The sequence below is a fragment of the Schistocerca nitens genome, chromosome 9, assembly GCF_023898315.1.
Source record: "Schistocerca nitens isolate TAMUIC-IGC-003100 chromosome 9, iqSchNite1.1, whole genome shotgun sequence".
In the NCBI taxonomy this organism is placed as follows: Eukaryota; Metazoa; Arthropoda; class Insecta; order Orthoptera; family Acrididae; genus Schistocerca; species Schistocerca nitens.
The window spans coordinates 66,147,103-66,164,763 of record NC_064622.1 but is presented as its reverse complement, the minus strand read 5'-3'; the positions used below and the strand labels follow the sequence as shown (position 1 = coordinate 66,164,763).

Here is a 17,661-nt window from a genome sequence, read left to right as displayed (position 1 = left end):
CTGAACAAAAACAAGGTGTGGATGCCTGCCATGATTTGATTGAAATACAAACTGCGGACTTTTCTTTTCTGGAAAAAAGTCACCCCAGGTGATTAGACTTATCAATATCTACCACAAAAAACAGATATTCACATGAAGCATCAATACTTTGATAACATAACCGACATTCAAGCCATTGTGACATTCAAGTTGAACAACATCTCAAAAAAAGGACTTTTTCAATAGTTTTGCATGCTTGTATGAACATATTGTGCATTGTAATCAAGTAGGTGGAGACTATGTAGAACTTCTGAAGCACCGAAACTATCATCTTACCTTTTCTCGTCTTTTTATAAATCCAACCTCAAAACTTTTTGTTGTGACGGGATATGTCAACTGTGACCAGCTTGTACTTTTGCGTATGTGTTATATATTGTGTGGTATCTCCAACTTAACAATTTTAGTGGTATGAAATTTAATAAATATATTTTCTTAGCTGTATATGTTTTATTTAAAGCTAGCTTATATGTGCCTGCATATGCTGTAATGCGTTTGTTGTGCACATAGTAACTCCAGCATTATATTAATGTCCCTCCTGAAGATAAAATTTCACAAATTAAAATAGATAATAGTATTAATAGTATTCACTTTCTTTCTGAAAGCTCAAATTTTGTGCCCATGTTTGTTTTCGACATAAATATCTTTTGAAACATTCTTCAATGAGCAAAAGACAATTTCTGGTTTTTTTTACCCAAACATGTTTAGATGCTATTTCACGATCTTCAGTGAGATTCCTTTATTGTTCTTTTCCACAGAAAGTAAATGTTACATAAATAAACTAAAAGCTTTGGAATCATGGTCTTCATATTCCAGAAGTTTTTACAAAAGTATATACCTTTATAGCTAATGCTGTCGATCCTGTAGCTGTCTGGCTTCTGCATTGCAACTAACATTTGAATACAGTTTCTGATCTGCAGCTGCATCTGCATTTACTATGGCCTGTATTTCCTCTTTAATGTATAAGATATCTTGCATGTGACTGTATTCATAATGTATTTTTACTCAGTGTCACAGATATTGAAGCTCATTATTTTGCTCCATACATTCTTGTCTTTCAAAGGCCTGAATAGTTTTATTTAATAAGAGGTAATATATGTGAATGTAGACTCTCCCAGTGTATATTACTAATGAATAGCGCTCAGGTGTCCACCCAGGTGGTAGTGTTAAAATACCACCATGATTCGACAAAAGTTATAATCTTCTGACAAAGAGTATGATACTCATTGAAACATCACAGTATGATAATGCTGCAACCTGAATGGAAACCTGAGAGCTTTTCATGAAGAGGTAATACAGCTTAAAGTTTTTATCAAACATCAAGTCAGGCATATTTTCAATAACAAAATTATATTCACATATTTAACTATTGTCAAAGATACATGTATTAGTTTCATACTATTAAACATTTTTCACACATTTTAAGGATTTAATTTGCTTTTTATACAGTTCTTGCATCAGAAATCACAATATTTGAAGACCATATGGAAGTGGAGGAAACACAAGATATGGAGCAGGTAACTAGCACATTCAGCAGAACACCAGTACAGACACAGAGTCAGCATCAGCTGGAACAACAACAACAGCAGCAAAAGCAGCTCTTAGGGCAACAAGGGAAACAAGAGCAGAGGCATCTTATGCATCAGCAAGTACATGAACAAAGGCAAGATGACCAGACTCATATACTCCAAGATCTGCAGACATCAGAACAACTGCAGCAGCAACAACAACAACAACAGCAACTACAACCACTGCAGGAGCAGTGCTTTTGGCAACAGGAGGAGCACCAGCAGGACAAGAATGATCCACAGCAGTGTCAAAATGAAGCTCCAACAGAACATGTTATAGACATGCAAACAGATGATGAACCAGCTGGGGAAATGAGAAGCTCCAGTCAACCTTTAAGTGACAATAGTGATATATGTGGTAAGTAACATCATCCACTGTATATTTACTGAATAATTAATTATGTCTATATTGTATACATTCTGGCTGCGATTAAGTAGAGTTTATGAAGTAAATGAAAATCATAGATGGTAAATAAATGTCTGTGGCGAGTTATTAATTTGGCATGGGAGAGTCCTGGGTGCAGTACAGTATAATAGGAATAAAGGTAACCACTCACTGTGGACGTGAAGCAAGATTGTCCAAAAGCTCAACAACATTTTCCACACAGACACACACACACACACACACACACACACACACACACACACAGTTACATTGTACGAGCTGAGTGCCGAGGGAAATCTCAGAGAAAAGAGGATTTGTCATGTCTAGATTAAATATACCAGCAGTTTCTTATTATATTAACAACTGGAATCATGTGCTTTTGAGTTGCTGGTAATGGAGACTCATTTATACTCATTACATTATGAAACTTCCCACTAGAAATCTCCAAATATTTCTTGATGAAATCAAAGGATGGGAAATCCAGAATGAATTAACAACAATATGAGCTTGGATAGATTGCTGGTCACCACATAGAGGAGGCATTGACTGGCATGCACAGTCAAATGTAGACCTAGTTACCAGACAAAGTCCTTCATAAGATGAAACAAACACACACACACACACACACACACACACACACACACACACAAAGGGCCATAGTTGCTTCAGCTCCCATAGTTTTATGAAGTTCCAATAGGGGACAGCTCTATATATAGCCTTCAAAATGGCATCTGTAATGGAGGTGCATTCCAAGCAGAGAGCTATCATTGAGTTTCTTTTGGTGGCAAAATCTGAGCATCATAGAGATCTGTAGGTGCTTTCAAAAGGTCTACAGAGACCTGGCAGTGAATGAAAGTTGTTGGGTGAGGTCTCTCATCACCACAACGAGGTTGAGGAAACCTCTCCGATCTACCACGTGCCAGCCAGTGGCCAGATGTGACTCCGGTAATGTTGGAGCACATGGACATTTTCATTTGAGATGATTGATGGATCACAATCAAACACATCACTGCACAACTGGACATCTCTGTTGATAGTGCTGACACACTCATCCACTTGTTGGGGTACCGTATTTACTCGAATCTAAGCCGCATTCGAATCTAAGCCGCACCTGAAAAATGAGACTCGAAATCAAGGGAAAAAAAAAATTCCCGAATCTAAGCCGCACCTGAAATTTGAGACACGAAATTCAAGGGGAGAGAAAAGTTTTAGGCCGCACCTCCATATCGAAACAAATTTGGTCCATTGTAATATGAGACACAATTTAGGTCGAATGAATGATGATACAGCTACAGTAGTTTGGTTCGAGTCGTAAGATTAGCAGTTAAGCTTTACCAGGTAGCCATTGCTATGCGTCAGGCGCTCCGTCTGTACTTATACGGGTACCCTTCCTTTTTCACGTGCTTCGTCTGGTTTGAATAGATTGCTTATTTTTCTTTGATCTGATAAGTGCTGTTCTCTTTGTTTTAGGTGTTTACGTTACTCTAAGCTGAAAATGCATTATTGTGCTGTGTCATGCATTGTTTGTCGCATTCTGATACTGTGTATTTACGAACTGTCGCCGCTCGCGGCATGGCTTGCTTTTGTGCGCGCTACTGCCGCTTACAATAAAAAAAAAAAAAAAAAAAAAAAAAAAAAGGAATTGTTTCATTAGCGAAACAATGGCAAGAGACTGCTATTTGTTGTTACTTACACTGCTGCTTTCTTTGATAATGATCAACAAGAACCAAATAATAGACTGCGTATGATAGAAGATGTTCTGAACGAGAGTTTAGTGAAAATTTTTCTCTGTTTGAAAATCTTTGCAGATGCCACTTTTGTACATTACATTCAGCACAGAAATAAGAGTCATCTTAGATTTAAAAATCTAGTCAATTGCCGTGCTTCATTTCTGACTGTATCACTATTAGGCATAAGAATAATATGAATATAAACATGACATGATATGTATATTCGTCTGCGTTTGCTGTTGTCTCACACTAGTTTCGTAGTTTATTGGGCAGACAGGATTTAAATGAAATAGCAGCAAACACGAAAGAATACATGGCGAAATGTTTATATTCGTATTATTCTTATGGTGAAGAGAATATTGCATGTGATTCACAGTTCATAATAGTTCCTATTAGCAACCATCTCTTCTCACGGGTAGGAAAAAATTCAGAATGTAGAGTTGGCCATATTGACAAACATCTCAAACATTCTTTCCAGTCGGATTTTCGTAGTACATTGATATGCTGCTACATTTGAAGATGAACAATACGGAATTTGTATTTACTTCGTTGGATAATGTATGAAGGTGCAGTGGTCGAAACTCGGGGCGGAGAAAAAAAGCTCGTCTTCCACCTTTTTTTTTTTAAATTTATTTACTGACTCAGAGATTTTGGCGCCAGTATTTATCTTTGTGCCTGCAAAGCCTGCCTGTGTAGCGCTACATGTATTTGATAGCAGAAGTTAAGTTGTGGCGGCACCTACCAACATTTTTCAGAACTTCCGCTTAGTTTGCACTCGATTCTAAGCTGCAGACGGGTTTTTGGATTACAAAAACCGGAAAAAAAGTGCGGCTTAGATTCGAGTAAATACGGTACTCAAAGGTGTGTGCACACTGTGTTCCTCGCCACCTAACAAAAGACCATAAAGAGCAAAGAAGGACCATCTGTGTGGAATTGCTTGGACATTATGAGGCTGATCATGACAATTTTTTGTCAAACATTGTCTCAGGCAATGAAACATGGGTTCATCACTTCAAAACAGAAACAAAACAGCAGCCCACTGAGTGATGACATACCACCTCTCCTCAGAAGAAAAAGTTTGAAGCCACACTCTCAGCTGGTAAAGTCGTGATGACAGTGTTCTGGGACTCTGCAGGGGATATTCTGTTTGATGTCCTCCCTCATATCGCAAAAAATCAACTTTGAAGTGTATTGTGCTGCTCTCAGGAAATTGAAGAAATAACTTCAGCATGTTCATCGGCACAAAATTGCAAATGAACTTCTCTTTCACCATGACAATGCAAGGCTTCACACAAGTCAGCACACCTGAGAGCAGCTCACAAAACTTCATTGGACTGTTGGCCCAATGAAGGATATACTCTGCAGGAAGCAGTACACAGATGATGGGGAAATGATGGATGCAGCAAGACACTGGCTCCAACATCAACCAGTAGAGTGGTACCGTGCTGGCATATAGGCCCTCCCAGTAAGGTGGCATAAGGCTGTAGCATTGAATGGAGGTTATGTTGAAAATAGGATTTTGTAGCCAAATAAATGGGGAATAGGATGATGCATTGGAACACTGAATAAAACTAACCTGCTTTCAGAAAAAAATGTGTTGCATTACTTACTGAATACCTCAGGGAAAGACTTAAATGGAGGGTGTGGGGGCAGTGGGTTACTGGAGATAGAGACTAGGGTGATGACAGGAGCAAAGGATGTGTTGCAAGGATAACTTCTACTTGTGTAGTCCAGAGAAGCCAGTAGCATATGGAAGAATCCAGATGGCTTGGATTGTGAAGCAGCCATTGGAAGTGAGCATGTTATGCTCAGCTGCATGTTGTGCCACCAGATATTAAATTTATTCTTGACAACAATTTATCTGTGGCCATTCATCATTGTGGACAACTGGTTGGTAGCCATACTGGCGTAAGAAGCTGTCCATTGTGTGCAGCAGAGTTGACATATGACATGGCATGTTTCGCAGGTGGCCCCATCTCTGGCAGTATAGGATAAGTCTGTGACAGAACTGGAGTATGAAATGCTGAGTGGCTGGATTTCGCAGGTATCAGAGTCGCAGGAAGTGCAAAATGGCTAAGCAAGGATGGCTAGAGGACAAATGTAAGGATGTAGAGGCTTGTCTCACTAGGGGTTAGATAGATACTGCCTACAGGAAAATTAAAGAGACCTTTGGAGAGAAGAGAACCACTTGTATGAATATCAAGAGTTCAGATGGCAACCCAGTTCTAAGCAAAGAAGGGAAGGCAGAAAGGTGGAAGGAGTATATAGAGGGTTTATACAAGGGCGATGTACTTGAGGACAATATTATGGAAATGTAACAGGATGTAGATGAAGATGAAATGGGAGATAAGATACTGCGCGAAGAGTTTGACAGAGCACTGAAAGACCTGAGTCGAAACAAGGCCCCGGGAGTAGACAACATTCCATTAGAACTACTGATGGCCTTGGGAGAGCCAGTCATGACAAAACTCTACCATCTGGTGAGCAAGATGTATGAGATAAGCGAAATACCCACAGACTTCAAGAAGAATATAATAATTCCAATCCCAAAGAAAGCAGGTGTTGACAGATGTGAAAATTACCGAACTATCAGTTTAATAAGTCACAGCTGCAAAATACTAACGCGAATTCTTTACACACGAATGGAAAAACTGGTAGAAGCGGACCTCGGGGAAGACCAGTTTGGATTCCGTAGAAATGTTGGAACACGTGAGGCAATACTAACCTTACGACTTATCTTAGGAGAAAGATTAAGAAAAGGCAAACCTACGTTTCTAGCATTTGTAGACTTAGAGAAAGCTTTTGACAACGTTAACTGGAATACTCTCTTTCAAATTCTGAAGGTGGCAGGGGTAAAATACAAGGAGTGAAAGGCAATTTACTATATATACAGAAACCAGATGGCAGTTATAAGAGTCGAGGGGCATGAAAGGGAAGCAGTGGTTGGGAAAGGAGTGAGACTGGGTTGTAGCCTCTCCCCGATGTTATTCAATCTGTATATTGAGCAAGCAGTAAAGGAAACAAAAGAAAAATTCGGAGTAGGTATTAAAATTCATGGAGAAGAAGTAAAAACTTTGAGGTTCGCCGATGACATTGTAATTCTGTCAGAGACAGCAAAGGACTTGGAAGAGCAGTTGAACGGAATGGACAGTGTCTTGAAAGGGGGATATAAGATGAACATCAACAAAAGCAAAATGAGGATAATGGAATGTAGTCAAATTAAATCGGGTGATGCTGAGGGAATTAGATTAGGAAATGAGACACTTAAAGTAGTAAAGGAGTTTTGCTATTTAGGGAGTAAAATAACTGATGATGGTCGAAGTAGAGAGGATATAAAATGTAGACTGGCAATGGCAAGGAAATCGTTTCTGAAGAAGAGAAATTTGTTAACATCTAGTATAGATTTAAGTGTCAGGAAGTCGTTTCTGAAAGTATTTGTATGGAGTGTAGCCATGTATGGAAGTGAAACATGGACGATAACCTGTTTGGACAAGAAGAGAATAGAAGCTTTCGAAATGTGGTGCTACAGAAGAATGCTGAAGATAAGGTGGGTAGATCTCGTAACTAATGAGGAGGTATTGAATAGGATTGGGGAGAAGAGAAGTTTGTGGCACAACTTGACTAGAAGAAGGGATCGGTTGGTAGGACATGTTTTGAGGCATCAAGGGATCACAAATTTAGCATTGGAAGGCAGCGTGGAGGGTAAAAATCGTAGAGGGAGACCAAGAGATGAATACACTAAGCAGATTCAGAAGGATGTAGGTTGCAGTAGGTACTGGGAGATGAAGAAGCTTGCACAGGATAGAGTAGCATGGAGAGCTGCATCAAACCAGTCTCAGGACTGAAGACCACAACAACAACAACAGAGTCTTCCACAGGGATATGATCCCTGTGACAAGTAGTTGGGAGTAGGAATGGCATAGGGATAGGCTAGGATTTTGTATATGTGGGGTGGGCAATGAAACACCAATTTACAAGTTGTGGGAAGAATCTTGGACAGGATGTCCCTCATTTGAGGGTATGATGCTAGAGAATAAGAATATGGTTCAGTTGTTCCAGTCTAGGATGACATTGGATGACAAGTGCAGTGCTCCTTTGTATCAGATTCTTGGGTGGTGGGGGAAGGATTGTTGATGTGTGAGGATATGGCATGGGAAACATGCTTGTGGACTATGTTTGGAGAGAAGTGTCTGCCAATGAAGCCCCTCATAGAACCTTTAGCATTCTAAGGAAGGGAGTTCCTGTTGCTGCAAATACATCATCCACAGGTTGCCAGGCTGTAAGGGAGGAATTTTTTAGTGTGGGAGGGATGGCAACTGTCAAAATACAGGTACTGTTGGTGGTTAGTTAGTTTTACTTGGTTGTGGATGGAGCCATGAGACAGGTGTTCAGATTCATTGATAGTATCTTCATGATCTGGACTCAGGGCCAAAACACCCTATCCTCATTCCTTCACAACCCTATCACCTTCATTCACATCAGCTTCACCTGGTCCTCCTCAATCTAACTTGCTTCTTTCTAGATGTTGACCTCCACAGAGAGTTCTTTCACACAACACTTTCACTGCAAAGTGCTCCAAAACCACAGAACACCACATGTGATGGAACCACCCTTGATTTTGTAGCCTTGTTCTTGGCAGCACCGATCTTGATCACTGTGAAGCTGAAAGTTTAAATGAGTATTGGGTGGTGTTTGCTTAAAGATGTATACAACACCATTATTCATATGACATCAACACACCCATTTCATTCCTTTCAAAGTTCAGTTATTAAACACAATGACTTGTTTTTATGAGAAATTATTAGCACCACTTTCCAGAATACGCATCCACAATTACAGCTGCAAAGTTAATTGTTCTGTTGTGGTACAGAACAAACAGTGCACATTAATATGAAATCATCACAGTTCACAATTAACACAGTCTTGCTCACAATTAACACAGTCTTGCATTGATTTATTGAACAAAAGTTTAGACTTTGTTGGTTTGATTATCACAGTCCATAATTAGCATCATCATGTCCAACAACAGATCACTTCTGTGACAATAACATTTCACAGTAGTTGTTGATCAAACACAGTCCATTTGGTGTCCAAATTTTTACATACAGAATGAACAAATTTGTTGCATGGGCTAACACTGAGGGTGTATACAACACACATTTTCAAACCATGGACTTGCAGTTTTTGGTGACATCCGACTACTTGTAGATAGGCATAAGAACAAACAGTTATTTTGAAAACTACATAATGCTTTGAAATTTGGCTAAGTTGGATTTTACTGATTTTTATGAACTACAAGATTTTTGATTTACAGAAAATGTTGTTGGTCAGAAATTTTGATAAATTTAGGGTCTATTATCCTTACACATTGTGAATCCCCTTATTTATATGAATGAGTGCCTCATTGCAAATGAGAATAAATTATCTGAAATTATTAATTGATGAGTTAATCAACTAATGCTGTATATGATTTTTTGCAGACAAATTAAGGTAAAAAAGATATGTAGTCAATGTTTGGAAACTAACATTCATTGTTAAAAAAAACTGCAATGGAATATGAGTCTGCTTGTAACCCTTGATGTTGATTACTGCAGAAGATAATTAGTTTTAGCTAATTTAAAATATTTTACAGGAAAGTCACAATGCTTAACTTTCAAATGGTGTGGGTGGTCCTTCTCAGGTATGAGTACTGGTTCACAGGCTTTTGCATGCAGCAAACTGCACCGTCAAGTCTAATTACCTGTAACTTTTAATTAACTATGCCCTAATGAGAAGTAATTACACAAAAGGAATAAGAACACTTGGAATGAGAATCTGAATAATAAATTTAAGAAAAATTTAAAAAATTGAGATTTTTATGTGGGTGTTACTTGCCAACAGATAAATGTACTGAAAATAAGAATTAGTGAAAAAATTCATTATTTATGGGTGTGGAAGAACATAACAGATGGTAAGAATCCACCTGCTGTGTCACAACCTTAGTGCTTAATTAATCAAACAGTGTCATCTTTTCTCCTGTACAAGTTCCATGAAACATGTTGACACAATGCTGCAATCTTTGGCAGTAATCGCATGATGTCACAACTCAACCATTGGTAGTTGCCAATAAACAACTCAGCTGTTTCAGTTGACTAAATAAATTTATGTTTGAAAATTAAATATATCTTTATAGCCCCTGAGGATGTCTTCTGCAGAAGTAGACAAAATTTTGGGTTCAATAACATGTGTTAGACCACAGCCTATTGCCCATAAAACCATTATTATCAACGATATAATGATATACCGTATTTATGTGAATCTAATGCTCCATCGAATGTAATGCGTACCCCAATTTTAAAAATTAAATTAATAAAAAACAGTAATTTTGGCACATCACTGGTAGGGTATTTTTCTATTGTTGAAATTTATTTTACAATGCTAACTTTATGTCAAAAAGTAGTGAATGTATACATGAACTATAAAAAATAACAATAATTTATTTTTAAGTTACTCATTATGGTAATAAGTGACATTTTTATTATTAAAAAAGAATGCCTAACTTGATTACCTATATGACATACAAAGAAACATACTGTAAATTGCAGGCATTACTCATCATTATTCACTAATGTCATCATTACTGGAATCCTTGGAAGAGCCTATATCAGAAGTAGATTCATTTCCTCCTTCCCTGCCATCCTCAGTGTAGTTCCAGAGCACATCATCTTCACTGCCATCCAGAGTATTTGAAATGCAGCATTTCTTGAATGATTTTACAATCATTGGTGCTTTGATGCACCTCCAGGCAGCGCAAACCCAATGTGCGATAATATTAGGTGCAGGATGTTCAATTTTTCCTGTCGGAGTCAGTTCACGATTTGGTTCACAAAACCACTTTTCATACTGTTCCTGAATGTAACGTTTGAAAGCTTTATTTATACTAACGTCCAGGGGTTGTAATACAGGAGTCATTCCTCCAGGAATAATAACGAGGTCACTGGGTAGGCTGCGGATCTCCTTTTTTATGTCATCAGTGAGATGACCATGAAATGCATCAAGTAAAGTCAATGATGGTTGCTTGGAAAGCTCACCAGGATGGAGTTCCCATATGTTTCAGAGCCAGTCAAGCATCAAAGTTTCAGTCATCCATCCCTTTTCTTGATTCTGTACAATGATGTCATCAGGGAATAGCTTTTCATTTTTTGGAATCTTGGGACTTGTTTTTTGCTTGAAGATTAAGAAAGGGGGAGTTTGTTCCCATCTGCTGTGATTGCCAGCATTACTATTACATGCTGTTTTTCACACCCAGGTGTTTTGATGTTAACTTCTTTTGTACCCTTCTCGTCAGTCGTATTTATGTGGCATATCAAACTAAATTGGAGTTTCATCAGCATTGCCTATTTGGCCCATCGAAAAATCCTTCTCTGTCTAAAGTGTGATAATACACTGCTGAAATTCTTGAAGTTTCTTCTCAAAATCATGTGGAAGCTTTTGGCATATTGTTTACGGCATCACAGAGATAAGCCTGCTCATTTCAAAAAGTGAACAACCCAACCCCAGCTAGCCTTAAACACTTGCTTCGGTATATTAAGAGGTGCAGCCATCTCTTTTGCTATTTTTATTATGGTGTCACTGGTCACAGGTTGCCCATTCTTCCTGCTTTCTCAGATGAATTCCAAAACATGTACTTCAACTTCAGGATGTCTTCCTTTACGAGGTCCAGTGAATTTTTTTCTAGTTGCGGTAGTTGCAAATAATCCCAATTACTGTTTCTTCCATAAGTGAACATTACTCTCAGCTATATTGAACTTTCTCCCTGCCCTTGTGTTACCACATTTTTCAGCATAAAGAATTACTTTACACTTGAAAGTAGCTTCATACGATATTCTTCTCTGCTTGCCTTTCATTTCATGGCTACCTAATGCAAACACAATGCAAAGTACTGTAGTAGGCCAACAATAATATAACGAGGTTGAGAAGTATAACAATGCGTTGTAATGTATGGGACAGAACCTAAATTTCAATGGGCAAATAAAAAACAAAAAAAAAGACACTCTATTTGCACTGACAACTAAAGATAATTTCCTATCATGGCAGTAATGAATTTTGTTCTGACGTCTATGAACAGAATTCAGTACTGGAAATATATACCAGCTCTTTTAACTCGATAACCTCTTACCCGATTTATGTCTGCCTTTCTTTGATTTACAGATACCGTACCTATATTTTTGTGCTAGAGTTTAATAAATGTTTTGCTGCTTCAGATCACATAGAGTAAGAAATACCGGTGAATGATTCAAGTTTGCACTTGAATCTAATGCGCCACTGAATCTTATGTATATACCAACTTTGAGTACTTCATATGGTTTTTTTTTTAAAAAAAAAGTGCACACTAGACTCATGTAAACATGGTAAATGTTAATTCAGTCTCAAATTCCCTCTATCACCATAAAGCACAAGTAGCTACACTTACCTGATCACAGCAAATTGGTCTCAAGGGAAAGAGAGTGGTTACTGAACAATAAAATATAGTATCGACACAGCATTATCGGAACCTGACTGGGCTGTGTTGTTTGTATGTGACAATATGCTTACAATTTGATAAAGGACAAATACAGTTTACACATATATAAGATAAATGAGCTCTAAGGATAAATGCAATGAAATATCAAACAGTACATGATTGTATGCAGAATATGCAATTATACTCAGCATTATCATGTACTATTTGGCGTAATATGTTTATAGATCCTTTGGGTTATTGATATGTATCTTTCATATTTCTATGCTATGTTTGTCTTTTATCAGTTTATGAGCACATCTTCCTTCAGGTAATACGTGGCATAATGTATATCTCATGTTTATTCCTTTTTTTCGACCACACTGGCTGGAGACAATGGCCCTGTGTGTGTGAGTTGTGAATGTGTGTGTGTGTGTTTTCTATTTTTGAAGAAGGACTTTTTTGTCTGAAAGCTTAAATGTCTAACAATCTTCTCATTGTGTTTATCTGTGACTCAACACCTTCTCTTAACATGGTAAATAGCGAACTATTCTTTTCATAATATTGACACTATTGCATCCCGGATATTCCACTGTTTGTTTATTCCTGTTTTCTTACAACAGATTTAATGATGGAATCGGCCAATACGATTAGTTAGAAGAAATAAAGTGCAACATAGACAAAACATTTTGTGTACAATTGCATCATGGTCACAGACCTTTACAAAGACTACCTGACTTCCATAATCAAAATATCTTGTTGCAAGAAAAGGAAATTATTTGAAACAATTAGGGCAAGCAGAGAGGAAGGAGTGATTTCATATTATAATAAATAGTGTAAAATCTGAGGAAAAGTGGCTAAAACGTCAAAAGAATTCTGATAATGTGTAAATTAACAATCCATATAATAAAATTAAATCCAAATGGGGACTAATTATAAGAGAAACAGCAAAACCAGTTAAGAAAAGGGAGGATTTAGTATTAAAGAAAAGACTCAAATAATCAGTAATGACAATCAGCTGGGCAACATGTTTAATAATCACTTCCTGGAAGTGCCTCAGAAGATTTCCACTGACAGCTCAAGGGATAAAGTAAAAAAATACATGCATTGAGCAGTGCCACGTACGTACATACATCCAAATCACAATGATACCATGCTCTGTCAAATGAATTGTGATTCTCACAAACTTCCCCAAAAGTAAAACTGTCATTGGCTTGATAATATCTCAAGTAAATTACAAAAATCCTCTTCTTCATGTATAACATCTTTAATCTTCTTTTAGTTGATGAGACATGTATTTACTCGAATCTAAGCCGCACCTGAAAAATGAGACTCGAATTCAAGGAAAAAAAATTTTCCCGAATCTAAGCCGCACCTGAAATTTGAGACTCGAAATTCAAGGGGAGAGAAAAGTTTTTGGCCGCACCTTCAAATCGAAACAAAGTTGGGCCACTGTAGTATGAGACACAATTTAGTTCGAATGAATGACGATACAGCTACAGTAGTTTGGTTCGAGACGTAAGCTTAGCAGTTAAGCTTTACCAGGTAGCCATTGCTATGTGTCAGGCGTCCATATTTATATGGGTACCCTTCCTTTTTCAAGTGCTTCGTCTGGTTTGAATTGATTGCTTATTTTTCTATGATATGATAAGTGCCGTTCTCTTTGTTATAGGTGTTTACGTCACTCTAAGCTGAAGATGCATTACTGTACTGTGTCATTCATTGTTTGTCCCATTCTGATAATGAGTGTTTACGGTAGGGTGACCAAATTATTTTCGGTGAAAACCGGGACACATTCACCCTGGTGCCAATGGACACCTCATTTCACATGTAGCCAGGTTTCTTAATTTTAAATATTAATGTTTTGTTGATGCATTTTGTTAACCCAATTATTATAACTAATAAGAGGATACAAAAGATTGATATAATCTAGATTATCTGTATAATTAATGACATTTAATAAACGTATACAGCAATAAAGAAATGTATTACGATTTTACAAAATTTTACAGCCATTCAACTTTTAATCAATTAATATTAACATGATCTTTAATATTACTGAGCACTTGTAGATGGAATTGACTGTCCTTGGAGAAAAGGTTATTTTTCACTGCCTCCAGCCTTCTTGATCACGTCTTTGTTCTTAGAGACACAGTGATAAAACTCGGCACAATTCATTTTGTAGTTGTACAGGATCTGCAGGATTGCTTCAAGAGAGTCCACCTCCATTCTGTTTCTTTCATCAGTCCACTGGATATTCATGAACGAAAATATTCTTTCCACATTGGCATTATGGGCTGGGATCGCAAATAAATACCTTGCAATTATTACCAACTCAGAGTAATGCTGAAGACAGTCACAGCTTTTAAAAAAACTCACCCACTTCTCATGACATTCCAATGTTTTCTTTTTCTTTTTTTTCACTTGTGAAAACTTTCTTCAACAAAATTTGTCAGCATGCCGAACTGATCAAAGAGAATGGAATCATCAATTTAAATCTCTTTACTCTTCAAATAAGAAACTGTCTCTTCAACACTTTCCCATTTTGGCACTCTCTTCAGTAACATCCAATCACACACCGGCGATGAGGGTAAATATGAGGCGCTCCACTTGCTGAGATATTCTACACAAGTGTCATAAAACTTGTTAATTTCTTCTCTAAAACTCCTTTCCACTGCTTCTGATACTTCTGCTCTTTTAAGGACAGATTTAACATTAAAAGAAATGAACTGCTGTTCTCTCCTCTTAGTAAGAGTTTCTAGAGTATTTTTCAAAACATCATTTACCTCTATTACACTTTTCGTGCTTCCCTCAATTTCCTTTATCCCATTCTGCAAAGTGCTAAAATGACTGTGAATGAACCATAAGTACCGTAGGCTTTACTTAAAGGGTTACTGAAAAACTGAACCAATATTTTGGGGGCTTTATCTTCATTTAGGAAAAAATCTTTTAACGGTTCAAACAGGCAGATTACTCTTTCAACTGCTGGAAACAGTGATAACCAGCGAGTTTTTGAGTGACACATTACATTCATGTATTCAGTTCCGTCCACAGCTCGTGGTCATGCGGTAGCGTTCTCGCTTCCCACACCCGGGTTCCCGGGTTCGATTCCCGGCGGGGTCAGGGATTTTCTCTGCCTCGTGATGACTGGGTGTTGTGTGATGTCCTTAGGTTAGTTAGGTTTAAGTAGTTCTAAGTTCTAGGGGACTGATGACCATAGATGTTAAGTCCCATAGTGCTAAGAGCCATTTGAACCATTTATTCAGTTCCCACATAATCACAGAACTCTTTAAGCCTCTCTGTTCCAACAGTATATATGTAAAAGTGTGAGTATACGTTCAGGACTGTCAGCAGATGTCTGCACGCTATTGTGTAAAACATGTGCAGGGCACCCTATGCCTTCAATTATTTCATGCAATGTTGCCTTTAATTTGGTAAATACGTTGCATTTGCCTTGTCTTTTTAAACCACCAAAGTTTGTGTTGGTGTTGTCTCCACAAAATGCCACACATTTATTTTTCTCAAAATCAAACATTTCGATAGTATTCATACAATATCTTGAAATTTCGTCAGATGTTTCATTAGGTAGGGAACTCACCTTCAAAAGTTTGGTCTGCTGAACATCAAACGGAAATATTTTAGTGGCCTTATGATTGCTGGCATCAGTGGATATTCTGTAGAAAGAAGACTTTTTGATGTATTCAAGGCTTTCCTTTACACTCTGTGGAGCAATAACTCCTTTCACTAAGGCTGACACTTTAGTTCTTGCTGAACTAAACTTTTTTGTGATGGAAGAATCATCAAACATAATGCTGTTAAGCTTATTAGTACAATCACTAGATCTATAAGTTTGGTGATGTTTTACCGTGTGGTAGGCTAGTGTAAGCTCGGCTGCTCGAACTTTCGTCTCTTCACTTGACTGATGTTTCACAAAAGAATTTTGTAGAGTTTTACTGCAGCTCGGTGCACTGTATCTGTTAATGTGTGTCTTTGACCTGATGTGATCAACTATGTCGGAACGTCCACCATGACTTATACTAATAAAACAGTTAGATACGGAACACTCTGCTTCGTAATCAAAACGACCTTTCTTAATGAAATTCCATTCCTTGGAATAACAGTCACTGAACTTGCAGGCACGTTTCCGATTTGCGTTTCACAGTACTGCAGCAATAATACCACTAATATGAGAAGAAACTATTGCAGTTTGTTTGACAGAACATCAACTACTACACTGTTCTGACAATGAGTGTGTAAGTGGCGCGACAATCGGACGGTTTCATAGCTCTGTTACAATAATACAACTTACTACTTGTTGGCCAAAAAACCTCAAAGTAAATTATTGCCTGAGGGTATCAATACTGATACTGTGATTACTAGTATGGGACAATGGAGGTTTTAGACAAATAAGCTAAAATATATTAATTTCTTGTGTTGTATTTCCTTTAATATAGCGAAATCCCAAAAATTTGAGAAATTTTCACGAAATGTATTTAAAAACTGAATTCCGGTACTTCTGAGTGTCCCGAAACAAATTTTCAGGACACCGGAACACAGGGATGAAAACCAGGACAATCCCGGTTTTCCGGGACGTTTGGTCACCCTAGTTTATGGCCTGTCGCCACTCGCGGCATGGCTCGCTTTTGTGCGTGTTACCGCCGCTTACAATCGTCTCATTAGCGAAACAGTGGCAAGAGACTGCTATTTGTTGTTACTTACACTGCTGCTTTCTTTGATAATGATCAACAAGAACCAAATAATAGACTGCATATGATAGAACATGTTCTGAACGAGAGTTTAGCAAAAAATTTTCTCCATTTGAAAATCTTTGCAGACGCCTCTTTAGTACGTTACATTCTGCACAGAAATTAGAGTCATCTTGGATTTAAAAATCTAGTCAATTGCCGTGCTTCATTTCTGACTGTGTCACTATTACGCATAAGAATGATCCGAATATAAACATGACATGATATGTGTATTCTTCCGCGTTTGCTGTTGTCTCACTCTAGTTTTGTAGTGAACATAGAGCTGGCCATATTGACAAACATCCCTAACAGTCTTGCCAGTGGGATTTACGTAGTACATTGAAACGCTGCAACATTCGAAGATGAACAATACGGAATTTGTATTTACTTCGATGGATAATGTATGAAAATGCAGTGGTCGAAACTCGGGGCGGAGGAAAAAACGCTCGTCTTCCACCTTTTTTTTTTTTAATTTATTTACTGACGCAGAGGTTTTGGTGCCAATATTTATCTTTGTGCCTGCAAAGCATGCCTGTGAAGCGCTACATGTATTCGATAGCAGAAGTTAGTTGTGGCGGTACCTACCAACATTTTTCAAAACTTCCGCTTACTTTGCACTCGATTCTAAGCCTCAGGTGGTTTTTTGGATTACAAAAACTGGAAAAAAGTGTGGCTTAGATTCGAGTAAATACGGTATATGCAATGTATTAAATCATGT

At 37.7% G+C, this 17,661-nt stretch overlaps 1 protein-coding gene across 1 annotated transcript in view; it reads left to right on the top strand.

Annotated features, from left to right (window-relative positions):
- Nucleotides 1-17,661, top strand: part of LOC126203548 (uncharacterized) — a 255,598-nt gene that overhangs the window by 115,885 nt on the left and 122,052 nt on the right. The window contains exon 5 of the mRNA XM_049937870.1: nucleotides 1,486-1,962. Coding sequence (XP_049793827.1) covers nucleotides 1,486-1,962 — 477 coding nt within the window. The remainder of the gene's footprint in view (nucleotides 1-1,485; nucleotides 1,963-17,661) is intronic.